At 43.9% G+C, this 15,086-nt stretch overlaps 1 protein-coding gene across 4 annotated transcripts in view; it reads right to left on the bottom strand.

Moving 5' to 3' along the window:
* Positions 1-11,793: 11,793 nt before the first annotated feature.
* The window catches only part of ctnna2 (catenin (cadherin-associated protein), alpha 2), a 732,381-nt gene continuing 729,088 nt past the window's right edge, over positions 11,794-15,086 (bottom strand). For all 4 annotated transcript variants that reach the window (XM_056279507.1, XM_056279505.1, XM_056279506.1 and 1 more), the window contains one exon: positions 11,794-12,081. In XM_056279507.1, the coding sequence (XP_056135482.1) occupies positions 11,794-12,081 (288 nt within the window). The remainder of the gene's footprint in view (positions 12,082-15,086) is intronic.

A 15,086-nucleotide genomic window follows, 5' to 3' on the forward strand; every position in this document is an offset into this window, starting at 1 on the left:
CACAGAGGAAATCCGCACCTAGGAGCGGGGTGGATACAGCAGCCATCACAAAGTCCCAGCCGAAACGTCGGCCGCCAAAACACACGTCCACATGTCTGATACCGTACGTCCGAATGGACGTGCCGTTGGCGGCGTCCATCTGGGGGCCGTGACTGTCGGTCATCGTGTCCACAGCTTGTGCTGGTAGTATGCTGCGTTGAGCGCCAGAGTCAACCAGCAGCCGTCGGCCCGACAAGGAGTCTCTGATGAACAACAGCTTGCAGTCACGGCCGGCGCCCATAGCCGTTAACGAGCGCCGGCCTTGGCGTTTCCCTGAACCCTGTAATTGCAGGGTTTGCGACACCGTTTTGCTTTTGCCCCAAACCTGGCATGGTAATAACAGAGCCCGTCGTCGGGTTGGCGGCGGGCTGTCACCGCAGCCGCGGTGTCCATATAGTCGTACACAGGTGGTGGTGGGGCGGTCTGGTGGGGTAGCAGGGCATGCACAAACTGTTGCCGGTTGGCCAGGAAAACCCTGTCTGCTTCAGCAGCCAGAGAACGGTAGTCCTTGGAGGCGGCGAGAGGAGAACTGGCCAGTGCTGTGCGTACAGGTGCGGGGAGCTGCCTCAGAAAAATGTGTGTGAAAAGAAAGGCCGGATCAGCCGATCCCAGCACAGACAGCATTTTTTCCATTAACTCAGACGGTTTGCCGTCGCCGAGGCCATTCGGGGACAGTAAACGGTCTGCCTTCTCCAGCTCCGACAGTTCAAATAGTTTCAGGAGGAATGTCTTTATAGCATCGTACTTGCCAGCAGCTGGCGGAGCTTCCAACAGCGTCATTGCTCGCGCCGTTGTCGATGCGTCTAACGCCGCCACTACGTAGAAGTACTGCGTTGCATCCTGCGTTATCCCTCTCAGCTGGAACTGGGCTTCCACATGTTGAAACCACGGCCGTGGATTATGCTGCCAAAAGTCGGGTAGCTTCACAGTAGCGGTGTAAATGCTAGCGTTAGCAATAGCCATGTTGTTAGCACCGGCGTCGTCGTTGTCAGACATACTCGTATTAGTAGTTCGATCACGTCGGGGTCACCAATGTGGAGTTAGAAAACAACGAGACAGGAGACGTGAGAGTAGACGTAGTCGAGGTAGTTTATTAGCCCCAACTTTTCATGTCATACGTTCGACAACGACACTGAACTGACTGTGAACCGGAAGCGGAAGTGCATTATCTGACCCCTCGCCTCTTCCCTTAAAGGTACACCGTCCTCTTAGGTGAATGTCTCTCGATATATAGATGTGGGTCACCACAGTTGACAATTTTTACGGCCTCGTCCAAAACCTGTTTAAGACAGGGTGGCATTTTTTTTTTACTGCCAATTGCTCTCTGTGGATACAGCAGTGCGTCGATGCGGCAGAGGGAGCGACAGCGCGTACACGCGTAACCAGGCCCTTGTGTTTGGCTGTCATCGTCGTGGCACCGTCAGTGCACACGCCAGCACACCTCTTCCAATCAATGTTATTCTGCACAATGAAGTTATTTAGGGACTCAAATATCGCCTCTCCTGTGGTGTTGGTTGGTAGGGATTGACAGAAAAGAAAATCATCGTGAACAGCACCCGCATGTATGTACCGCACAAAGCAGAGGAGAATAGCCTCGTTACCGATGTCCGTGGACTCGTCCAGTTGGAGAGAGAAAAAAAGACTCTGACGCAGACGTGTCACCAGCTGATCTTGGACATTTGCAGCCATGGATGTTATTCGCCGCTTGACTGTATCATTGGACAGAGGTACTTTGTAAAGCTCCTCACTCGCTTTCTCCCCTAGCATTATGTTGGCCATAACCTTTGCAGCTGGCTTAACCAAGGTCTCGCCGATTGAGTGAGGTTTGCCAGCTTTCGCAATGAGCAGGGAGACCTTGTATGAGGCTTCGGTAGCTTTCGCGTTTTCCCCTGGCATAAAAAACTGTGTGGCTTCCTTTCTCGTGTGTCGCTCAAGCTCTTCACGTTTTCTTTCAAAAAATTGAACAGGTTTCGAGGTGTATTCCTTGTGTTTTGACTCGAAGTGATGCTTGAGTTTGACAGGTTTCATTGCTTCATTAGCTAATATGTCATAGCACACAACACAATGAGGGTTTGGATCCTCAGCATCTCCAGTCCAGAAAAATCCAAATTGAATGTAATCGCTACTGTATTTACGTTTCACTTTTGCAGTCGCTTTTTCAGAGTGTTGTGCTAGCTAGCTCCTGCTGCAAACTGTTAGCACTATGGGACTCCATGCTAACACTGACGCGCTCAATGTGAGAAGGAAGTCTTTGCACCTTGTTGCTTACATTGTTCGTCGTTTCTCCGGATTTTCTCTTCAGCCACCGATCCATGATGCATTTTGAACGGTTCACTTCACTCTTTGTTAGATTCTACTTAATTTTCACAATAGTCAGGAGGTCTTTGATATGAAAATCCTGTTATTGGAATGGAAGCTAACTAGGTAACCTAGGTAACACAGGCTAACTGAAGAGACATGACTCAAAACGCAGGTTTGCATTAGACAAATTGAACAGAATTCTTAGGCTTATTTAGGCTACATTTTGATTCACTTTTAATTTAGAAAACATTTAGAAAACAGCTGTACTCGTAACTTTGCATTGGAACGCAGATGAAGGTGATTTGAGAAACACGATTTTTTTGCAATCCTCCCGCGGACCACTTGGGGGCGCTCGCGTGGTGGTCCGCGGACCACACTTTGGGTATCACTGTACTAGCCCATCTTCAGTATTTCATCTTTTGCTGGCTGATGAGAAAGTACAATGTCAAACTTTCCTCATTGGTAGCCATCTTAATATACTCCGCTTAATGTGCCCTCCCATCAAATTAGTGTATTTGATCCCCCCTTGTGGATTAGCCATCAATGACTCTGACAGGGCCCCAAAACGTGTGTATGGTGTGTAAGCCATAGAGCTATATAAGGTCACGTACCTGTGATCGTGCTTGTGTAACTCGAATAGGGTATGTAACAGGGCAAGCAAATATTGTGTCCTAAATGCATACCTCATACTAATTATAACTGCTTTGAATGTGTAGTGTGTTCACACTGGAAAACTAACAAAACAAAGTATGCATTTTCCTGTATTGTAGAATTTTGAGTTTTGTAATGACAGTCCAAGAAGTCAAAATACAGCTACTGGCCAGGAGGAGGGATTAAAAATGAAAACACATACACCCGCTGGGTAAATATGGATATGGGAAGATGAGCGTTTTACCATTCACCCTAACTGAGAGATCATGTTAATTGTGTTAACAGTAGTAAGGGTAATTGCTGTTGAAGATAGAAATTGGAAGAAAGTGGCTCCTCTGTATTGATGTTAGGTAGACTCTTCCCTCTCACTGGTTGAAGTTCAAGCTCAGTAGAGGTCACTCTTTTTCCCTTTCATTGCAGATAACCATAAATCAGTACTCTTTTTCGAGACATTTCGAGGAACTGTTGACAACTTTATTATGACCTTGTTCAAATTTGCATAGGGTCTTTACTTTGTCTCTCCCTCTGCCTTGCCCCATGTAATTTAAATAGTGACAGCTTTGTCTAATTAGGGTGCCATCTGGTGAGAGGTAAAATAACAAAACAAAAAAAAAGTTTATTTACTACCATCTTTCTTTTAAGGATCAAAGAACTGCTTCTTGTGAGCCTGACTGCAAATAATGAGAGGATTTCTTCTCAATCAGTGTGTCGATGGTGACAATTCTTTGTTGAAACCAGGAGGCCCCACCACCATCTTCAGCTCCTGCCCTTTTTTTCAGATGCAGGTAGTGAAGACAAAACTTTTGTTCTCCTTGCCCACTATGTCCTGTTGTCAATTCCGCCTTGGTGTTTGTATGTTTTGTCTTTGTGTGAGAGTTTTTATACTGGCTGCAAACTAATTTCCCTGCAAGGGACAATAAAGATACTTTGACTTTGACTTTGAAAACAACCAGAGCCAGAGAACCAGTCCCCCACACCATCGATGTCTATTCGTCCACATGGCTCTGAGTTCCCAGTGCGTTCAATGTCAAGAGGAACCCGACATCAGTGATACCTAAGGCCAGAAACCATATTGCAGCAGCTAGCACTATCCTGCTTACAACTGCAATGCCATTGTGACTCACTGACTATTTTTTTCCTTTGCCTCTCCGTGCATACTGAGTTTAATGGAAGACAGAGCCAATTTGAGTTTTTTTAGCATGGATTTTTTTTTTAGACATTAGTTGTCTCAAAGTAGATACGGAATACATATATGCATGAATGAGAGGGAGGACAGTGAAATGGAGAAGATGCAAGGAGTAGAGGTGACAATGGCGTATGAGTTTAAATACTTGGGGTCAACTGTACAAAGTAACAGGGAGTGCAGAAGAGAGGTGAAGAGGAGAGTGCAGGCAGGGTGGAGTGGGTGGAGAAGAGTGTCAGGAGTGATTTGCGACAGAAAGTTAACAGCAAGAGTTAAAGGGAAGGTTTACAAAATGGTTGTGAGACTAATATGGTTTGGAGACAGTGGCACTGACGAAAAGACAGGAGGCAGAGCTGGAGGTGGCAAAGTTGAAGATGCTAAGATTTTCATTGGGCGTGATGAAGAAGAATAGGATTAGGAACGAGTATATAGAGGGACAGCTCAGTTTGGACGGTTTGGAGACAAAGCAAGAGAAGCAAGATTGAGATGGCTTGGACATGTGTGGAGGAGAGATGCTAGGTATATTGGGAGAAGGATGCTGAATATGGAGCTGCCAGGGAAGAGAAAAAGAGGAAGGCCAAAGATGAGGTTTATGGATGTGATGAGAGAGGACATGCAGGTGACTGGTGTGAGAAAGGAAGATGCAGAGGACAGGAAGAAATGGAAAGGGATGATCCGCTATGGCGACCTCTAACGGGAGCAGCCGAAAGTGGTAGTAGTAATAGCAGTTGTCTCAAAGTAGATAAATACTGAAAGTGACGTATTCTTATCATTGGAAATAACATTTAGAAAGAATATGCCGGAAAATGTTGTGTGTGTCCAGGTAGCGTAGTAGTCTATTCCGTTGCCTACCAACATGAGGATCTCCGGTTCGAATCCTCGTGTTACCTCTGGCTTGGTCGGGCGTCCCTGTGTCTGTGGTTGGGAAGCCAGATGTGGGTATGTGTCCTGGGCGCTGCACTAGCGCCTCCTCTGGTTGGTCGGGGCGCCTGTTTGGGGAGGGGGGGGACTGGGGGGAATAGTGTGATCTTCCCATGCGCTAGGTCCCCCAGGCAAAACTCCTCACTGTCAGGTGAAAAGAAGGGGCTGGCGACTCCACATGTATTGGAGGAGATATGTGGTAGTCTGCAGCCCTCCCCCAGATCGGCAGAGGGGGTGGAGCAGCGACTGGGACACCTCAGAAGAGTGCAGACCTGTCGCCAGGGCTCAGTCTTCAGTGGGGCATATGAACTGCATGAGGGGGCACAATTTATTAAATATTTTTGATAATCCAATATGCTATTGTATTCATGCAATGCTGATACATACTAACTTTACTGAGGTTGCATACTAACCAAATTGGTCTCAAATAGATTTAATATGTCCCGATGTATTAGGCTTAAAATTATTCAAATGCAGTAAATTATGATTATACTGTTGAGAGAGTGGCAACAGTAGTAGTCTGTTTGGCAGCTCGAAAAGTGACAAAACTTTCTGAACAAAGTGTGCAATAAAACGAAAGCTGGGTTGCGATATGGCACAAAGTAGCCCAGTAACCTTGACCCGCACCTCAGCTCCATCGCCCCGTGTGTTCTCCTCCATCTCGGTCAGTAATGTGGATATATTGGGGAAACTCTTCACCACAACATTGACAGTTGCCAAATGACCAGTCCATCTCTGGTCCAAGAGGCGTTTCAGGGTCTCGTCCTTGTATTAAATAGCTACAGTTCGCTTCCTGATGAACTTGTACAGCATATTGCATACGCTGAAAAATTCCTTCACAGCTGCTTCACTGGACATCGCATGAATCACCACCAAATGAAGTTGGTGATTAAAGCAATGGATATGTATATAGTATGTCACGGTCCAGTTTGTTTCGGAGCAATTCCTGCACACCACCATGTCTCCCAGACATTAGTGACACGCCATCATAAACCTGACTCAGGATTTTGTTGGGGCAAAGTCCGGCTTTCATGAGCTCATCGATGATCACACCTCTTAATGTCTCTGCATCCCCCTTCTCCAACGTGGTCATTACCAAGAGGCGCACACATACCCTGTATTTTTCCTCAACGAAACGCATGACTAAAGATATGTTTTCTTGGCCTATAGGATCCCGTGTCCCATCTACCTTTATTGTGTACCAGCTATCCCCTACTTGTCTCACTATATATCTGTCACAACATCATTCATCAGTTCGATAATCTCGTTTTGCATCTGTGGGCTGGTATAGCGTGCACTCTGTGGAACTGTTTTCGTAATCTTTGTCAGTTCTGGATCTTTACGCATGGTGTACTCGAACACAGACAAGAACAGCCCAATAGAGCCATGATCTTTTAGCAGCACACTATCAAAATCAGCATTATCTCTACGTAAGGGCAATTGAATCACCTCTAAAAACTCGAGCATATCAATTATGGCTGACATGTGATATCTGTTGCGTGCCAATTGTTCTGAATTTACGAGTGGAAATCTCTGTCCCTGTCTCTCTAGTATGTTTTTACAACTCCCTCCACATTGCTTCACAGGCTAAATGCTCTTTTGAAGCTGCGTGCTTATTTAAACCCTTGCTAGTTTCAATAGCATGTTTCCAGTCATTAAATCCCCTAACGGAGAAGGTTGCATCAGATGAAACCAATTTAAATTTCGTGCACGGATAGCAAAACGGTGAATCGTTTTTGACAGAGTACTCGAGCCAGTCCCTGTTCCTTTACCAGCTAGAGGTGAATGATCGTTTTTGTATTTTTTTCACCAAACATTTTGACTGGATATTTGTTCAACCCAACCTGTTTAGGCTTGTCCGTGCCAAGGTCCCCCACCGATAATCCAACAGGCAGTTATGGTCCAAATACTGTTCCTGTGGTTGCAGCAGCAAGGCTAGTGTTTGGGCTAGTCTCAGATCCATGTGGCAGCTGCTGCCAGTGCTAGGCCGCATTCCGGCGGCGCCATCTTCGTCGGCATCAACATCAAGGGGCTTGGGTGCGGGTGCAGTGTCCGATTTGGAGGCGGAATCTAATTCCTCCAAGATAACGTTAGAAGAGTTGGAAGACACACACATTTAATCCATTTACGGATGTCCATTCTTAAGCAAATAGCAAAAGCAATCCTACTGGGAAAAAACAGCTCGGCTCCACTCCCAACTGGAATCGCGCGCTAACCGCTGCATTGGCGTAACTTCCTTTTTCAGTACGGTGGCTGGCCAGAGATAGTCTGTTGCTCGCATAACAGAGCCCCGTCAATCAAAAACACATAATTGTTTCTCTATTTTAATGACTTCATTTATACGAAATATAAAGTTGGTATTTTTTATTTTTAACAGAAAAAAATACTATAGCTGAATTAATAAAATTATTCAAACTATATATAGGCGCCGGGGGGGGGGGTAGCACTAGTGGAGGCGGGCCTGGAAGAGTGGGATAATTGGCTGGATACAACAGGGGGGGAAAAAAGTTCTGTTATTTTTCATTTTGCGTGGATGGTGGAGATGTTTGCAGATGGGACTCTAAAAGCTTGGCGTTTCGCCCGGGGGCGGTGCCTTACGTCCCGCGTCACACAGAGTGTCGTGTGCCTGATGCGCGCGTATTACTTCGTCTCGTCAGTCACTTTTTGGATAAACTAGCTAGCCAAATCGTAATGTAAAAAGTAGTTTAATAACCTAATCTTTGGCTTAACCCCAAAATTAAACCTACAGAAGACCTCAGGCCAAATTGTAGCTTCATACAAAGATGATTTTTTTTTTTGCGATCATCGTTTTACGAAGATGCACTTAGATTTTTGCTCGTTGTACTGCTGGCACGGCTGCAACCGCGACTGACTAGCGTTCCCTGCGACTAACTATAGAGTTCCCTGCAGCTTTTCCCTGACTGTTGATAATTCTCAAATTGACCATACTGGAAAATATACAACTAAATACTAAAACATATTGACATTCAGATGTCTAACAACAACAATCTACTTAGGCGGAGGTCTGTATCTGTATAGTTGTATTGTAGTGTAAACTACTAATAAGACCCTGACCCTTTAGCCGAGCGGTTAGTGATGTCGCCTTGTGGTGCAGTACACTCGTATCGAATCCCGCACCGGGCAAGAAAATAAGCGGTTACATTGGTGGCAGCGGTGGGATCCGGAAGTGTGCAGATCCTCAGAAGTCTCTTCGGAGCGCGGGAATAGCAAAGCGCGGGAATAGCAAAGCGCGAGAGCGCGCTTCCGGGGAGGGTGACGACTGTAAACTACTAATAACACACGTTAGCCCATAACTAACGGGTCTGACCGTTTAGCCGAGCGGTTAGCGACGTCGCCTTGTGGTGCAGTACATTCCGTATCGAATCCCGCACCGGGCAAGAAAATAACCGGTTACATTAGTATTTTGCATCAATAGATTTGTATTCTGATATCAATGTAGTATCTGCATCAAAAGATGTCCAGCCCAAACGGGCACGTTCCATGTAGGTTACATTGGGGCGACTGTGAAACTAAATATACAAATTATAGAAAAACCATGAATAGTATATTCTGTATGCCTTCATACTTGATATGCACCAAATAAACCCATTCTCATTTTGTATGCGTGTTCAGTCTAGTTTGCCTAATTTTCCAATCTTTAGATATGAAACTGGCCCAAACCTTGCCACTCAGTCTAACTTCTCGTTTTCATCCAAACTAAAATAAAAACCGAGTGCAGTTTATTTTCATCATCTCCCAATACGCTCTACCTTCCTCACTTACCTTCTTTTGCTAGGGGTAGTACCGATATATTACCACGAGAAGTGTTATATGTCATCATTGATGCATTCAAACATGCTGAACATTAAAAATCTCTTGGAGCTGAGTGGTGCTAACTTTACGTACTGTGCTCAATAGATGGTGGAATGGCGCAAAATGTGACATGTGGAAAAGACGGTCACGGAGCTGCGCGCGCATCAGGCACACGACACTGTGTGACGCAGGACGTAAGGGACCGCCCCCGGGCGAAACACCAAGTTTTTAGGGAGTTCCGATTGGCAGATTGGTACTGTGGTTAGAGTACACCACGGCAATGAATTGATCCTTGTACTCGCTTACATCTTCTTTTTCTTGTTCAACACCAACATTCAAGATAAGTTAGTAAAGTGCAGTTGTCTACAATGTGGTATAATTTGGAGGACCTACGGGTTGTTTTCATTATCCCCTGCAAACATAATCCTTAAAAAATTGATTCATCTGTTAAGCCTTTATTGAGTCAGTGGTTTTGATTTGAGATTACGAGATTGTGTTATGCAACTGACTGCTTTGAAGGCAGGTGAACCGATAAGGACCGAGGGTCTGATATAAATGCTTTTCCAGATGAGTGTTCTGTGCGTTGCCTAGAGAGTGAATTACACAGGGAAATTCCATGGCATCATTTAACACAAAACTACATTGCAACCGTAATTTAAATGACAGGTTCACTTTTTTTTCCCTTTTAAGCCAGGCCTCATTTAAACGTCGTCAGGCATCATTTAAAATTGTACAGACTCCTCTGATTGCTTCAGTATTGATAAACGCACCGCTTTGGTGAATGTTCTCATCTGGACTCTAACACAGTCTAATGGGGCATGGCGATATATCTTTCTTTTTTTCTTTTTTTCTTTTTTTTTTGGAGATTGGGAGACTCGCAATACAATCATATGATTCTTCATTTATTTTATGTTTATTCAGAACATGTTTTGAACACAAGCAATAGCTGATTTGATTTGGAACTACTTTTTGCCACCGTCAATGCAAAAATATACCGCTCTCATTATGATCAATGAGACTGTCATTAACATGGTTTTTGAAGGCTTAAACGATTGCTGTATTGGATCACGTTGAAGCCCGTAAGATACTGAAGTCATTACTAATTGTAACTGATGCCTGTTGTTTTAATGAGATTAGAAAAAAAAGTGAACCAACCTTTACATTGTGTAAACATTAGGAGAGCAAATGAAATGACGCATTTCCAGTGGCCCATTCATTCTTCCTAACCCTGCAGTTATCTAGAACTTTTCTTCCAGGACCTATAATGTCCTGGGGTTTTTTGTTTTGCTCTGCTGACTGTTGAGATTTTGGGCCTCTGCTTAGCTCCAACACTAACCTCACCCTCCCTCTTGTCTTCCCTCAATCTCTCAGCTGGTTTAAGAAAAAAATTGACAAAGGCATGCACATTTAATAATGGCTCAGATGACTTTTCAGGGTCTGTGTGAAACTTTGGCACTGGGAAGTTAATGAAGCGTTAACTATTTAGTAGATACACATGAATAGAGAATATTTTAGAGAAATGTGAAAAATAAAACTAAATCCTGCATGAGGTCTTGGCACAACACTGAAAACCTCTGTTTACCCTTACTGCAAAAGGTTGAATATTGACATGCGGCATGGCTCAGGAGGTAGAGCGGGTCGTTTAGTAATTGGAACATCGCTGGTTTGATCCCTGGTTCCTTCAGAGAGTGTGTTGAAGTGTCCTTGAGCAAGACACTGAACCCCTAACTGCTCCTGATGAGCAGGTTGGTGTCTTGCATGGTAGCCTCCACCATCAGTGCATGGATGTGTGAGTGAATGGGTGAATGTGAGGCATACACTGTAAAGCACTTTGAGTGGTTGGTAAACTAGAAAAGCGCTATATAAATGCAGTCCATTTACCATGCTAACGTTTAAGCTGTTTCTAAGCTAGATGAAAAATACTCGGTGAAACCTCTTGTTTGCGACATGGTAGTAAAGGAAAAAAAAACTCTTCATCTTTAAAGGTCAAGTTGAGAGATTTATTAGAGAAGGGTGAATATAAAGGTACTGTATGCAGGGATTCTAGTCTCTGAGCAAATCACATCTAGTCAAACCTCTCCGTGTCTATAATTACACGCTACACAACATCCTATCAAGGGTGCCATAGTTAGTAATGTAATCATTAAATAAATTGACTTTTAAAAAGGCAATACAATTCACCATAAATGTGCTTTGGAAGAAAACACTATATGGATTATCATCATTATTATAGTCAGGAACAAGGAAACAATTTACTCGGATGCTGACACTTCCAGATATCTTGAACATAAGTTATTCCTAGCACTACAGGTTAACATTCAAATTGGAAAAAACAAAACCAAACAAAAAAAAAAAGGAAAATCAAGGAGCATACCAACGTTGATATGATCCCTTTACAGCAAATCCTCTACAGTATCATTCATTATTTCCATTCAAATTGATGTGTGTACAAGCAACCAGTCTGTAGCATAGTAATGAGATCGCTAGAATATTGACTGGCACAAATATCATGTCACAATGCTGCTCTCCCTCCTCTGATATGTTCATTTTTGTTGTTTTTTTTTAAAAATTTTTTACTCTCCCTGGTTTTTGAAATTTGTTATAGTGTCACACATTTTGGCTCTCACATATTAAGCTACAATAAGAACAATAAATAGTGTTGGGCATGTGCTGGCTGCCCGTTGGTCGTCAGGCTGACAGTGTTCATGGGAGCCGTAGTGTGGCAGGTTAGCAGGTAATGTAGTCCTCCTGAGGTGTCACCAAGCACACACAGGGCAAACAGAGGTGGGTTAACATTTAAGTAAAAAGGGAGTTTCATTCAACTTCTTCTTCTTTTTTTTTGTCATCATATTTTGTTGTTTTTCTTGGGTATCCATGACTGTCTTTTAGAAGGAGTCCATGGCCTTGAACTCACTAAGGGCCTGCACAGGGGAAATGTGTTTCTTCTGGGAGCCTCGTCGAACACGAGTCTGGCACTCCTCAGGCTTCTCCCTTTTCACCAACGGCTTCTTTTCTGGGGCCTTCATGCGCCAGGATACCACAGGCGAGTTGACAGCTGCTGTGCCGTAAACCTTTTGGTACTTGGTGGAAGCCACGTAGGAGGCTTTCACAGTCAGCACCACTGCATTCATGAGGTTCTTGGCTGCTTGGATGAGGGAGGTGGCACTGTCCAGCTGCAGGGATGCAAGGGCAGAGAGGGAGAAAGACAAAGAGGAAATTACTGTATACAGTGTCAGAGAATTACAGGGCCAATTTTGCAAACACTTATTTGTTAATCAGCAAAATCTCCATTGAAGAATAATTAAATCCACTCCTGCAATTATCATTAACAACCTTAAACATTAAGACAGAGCTTCTCTGCAAAATGTTCAACCGACACCAGTTGTTCTTGCTGTGCAATTGAGAGTAGATGCATAACACCGCCTCAAGAAAAGTTCTCTCCCCCCTCCCCCCTCCCCCGTTTTTCTGCAAAACTGCACTGCTCCATATGTCAAGGAGAAATTCTTTTATAGTGAACATTGAACCCTGGGGCAATGGGTTACTGGGTATTGGTGTGGATGTTGTGGCAACTGTTTGTAAGACTAGCAACATGCTCTCCTCTCTGACTGCATGGCAGACCTCAAGAGTTTCCGCGGAAACTAACAAGCTGGAAAAATGCCCCCCACCCGTTTTACACGACATCCTTTTACAGTGCTTCATAATTAGCAATGCCAGGGGTCAGGTATACATCTTCCTCCGACAATTGTGCTTGGCTGACATTTGAGAGTCTGCAGTCAGCACACCCTCCCCACCCCAAAGTCTTTCCCCACCCCTGCTCCCCAGCCCCCCATGCTGAGACAAGTCAACTGATAAGATTTAATGAGTGTGGACTCCTGCTGGCCACCATGAAAAGGTTAAGGTCTCAGCAGGGCAAGCCCTACAATGAGATTTAGATAAATTGTAATTAAGTCCCATCAGATTATGAGAAGTTGTGTTGGCGGGAGGCTGCAAAACCTAAAGCTCAGTGAAGAGCACCAAATTTTTACTGGACAATAAGGGCATGGCCATTCGGCGAGGAGCCATTGTTACTGACATGTTTATCACCTGTTAATCAACTTTATCTTTGCTTAAGAGAAAATCATACAGATCTTTTAAAGTTGGTTTCAATCCAAAGATGTAACCCTGTCTTTCAGGCGGTGAGCCCCAGTAAGGTTTCTGCGTTGTGTTGGGTGAAGTGTACCAGGGCAGGCAAGAAAGAAAGGTAACGGGACTCCCGGTGGTGATTGAGGCAGCACAGATTGCTCTCATTTATTGGCTTAAAAAAACTGAACAAAACTAAACAGTTTCCAAAGCACTTATTGGCTCATGAATGAAACACAAAATAAAATGAACTTCAGCTGCCTGTATCAAGAACAAGTTACTGATTAGCCAGTCACAACACAACTTTTAGCCTTTTTAGTGATGCCCAGATAAGCTAGCTTGCCCATGCCACACCAGTGGAACCACACCATAACCAGTGGAATCATACCACATCAGTGGAACCATACCATAAACAGTGGAACCATACCACACCAGTGGAACCATACCATAACCAGTGGGACCATACCACACGAGTGGAACCATACCACATCAGTGGAATCATACCACACCAGTGGAACCTTTCCATAACCAGTGGAACCATACCACACCAGTGGAACCATACCATAACCAGTGGGACCATACCACACGAGTGGAACCATACCACATCAGTGGAATCATACCACACCAGTGGAACCTTTCCATAACCAGTGGAACCATACCATAACCAGTGGAAGCTGGAATAGTTAATAGTGTTGCCTTTGCTTGAGTGACCAATGACTTATTAGCTTTATAAGGAATGGAGGGGGAGGAAAGTTTCATCATCTATTCATCTGTTAGTCAAGTCTAGTCCTTATCTAGTCATCTATTTGTCATCTATGTAACCTGAATTTGTTTTCCATTCCCAATGAATGCAGCAGCAGTAAAGGAAAGAGTTGAGTATTTCAATATTTTTCAATATTTTTCACTTGCTCTTCTTTCTTGCAACTGAGTTCATTTGGAAAACATACAGCCTATCTACTGTGAATGAAACCATTCTGAGACAGCTTTATTTCCATCATTCTCTAAATATTAGTTGGTCATATGGGTGTAAGTAGTCATTTCTAAAAATTGATGCTAGGTTCAGAGTAGGAGCATTCTTGGTGTCAAAATTTAGGTGGTAAATTATTTCATTGATAAATATTTTCTGTTTATTAATAAAAAGATAAATGGTCAAAAGTCAAATTAATTTATTTCAGTGTTACTAGATTATAGTTTCATCTACTGTTATGGGCTGAGAAAACGTAGGTGGAAAAAGCATGATGGTGAATCTTTTTACTTTAAACAAATGGTTATCAAAAACCACTTGGTACATTGTATGTGAAGTTCTGTGGACTATTCAGACCTTGATGTGGACCTCGTTCAGACATTTGTACCCTCCCAAGGTGTAGATCAGGGGTTCTCAAACTTATCACTCAGAGGTCCACATCTATTTTTTATTCAAGGCCAGAGGTCTGGAGCAATTGGAACTAACAAAATAACATTTAATCAACTCACTTATAACTTTTAGGTATCATACATTCAAGTTCAAGACAGTCAAGATAGTCAAAATACATTCGAACCTAGTGGGAGAAATGGCATTGGTTTGCCTGCAATCAGGTGCTTGATCCTAGGCACAAACGGTGTGATTGCCAGCCGGAGACTCTGATCCAAATGTTCATAGGACAAGCTGCTGCTGGTGATGAAATGTTCTGTGACGACCTGCCTCACTCTGCCTCTGATTGGCTCTAACCCCAAAGATAACTCACAGGTAGACTACTCGTTACTGTCATTTATGGTTGCACTGGTTTCTCTCCTCTCTGTGTTAAAACGAGGGCAGGGCTCAGCCCCCCCCCCCACACACACACACAGTGGAGCAGAGCAGAGACAGTGAAACAGGTGAAGTGAAGATAGCATTTCTAAATGACAACTACACTCGTTACATTACCGAAAGTGCAACAAAAGCTTCACACCACCCCCAAAACAAATTCTCCAGAGTAACGTTAATGTGTGAACTCGGCACGACACACAAAATAGAAAACGTTACACTTAAAAACGCATTGTATTCATAACGCAAGGAACGGGTTGGGTCCGGATTGACTTG

Source organism: Lampris incognitus, chromosome 5 (genome assembly GCF_029633865.1).
Source record: "Lampris incognitus isolate fLamInc1 chromosome 5, fLamInc1.hap2, whole genome shotgun sequence".
NCBI lineage: Eukaryota > Metazoa > Chordata > Actinopteri > Lampriformes > Lampridae > Lampris > Lampris incognitus.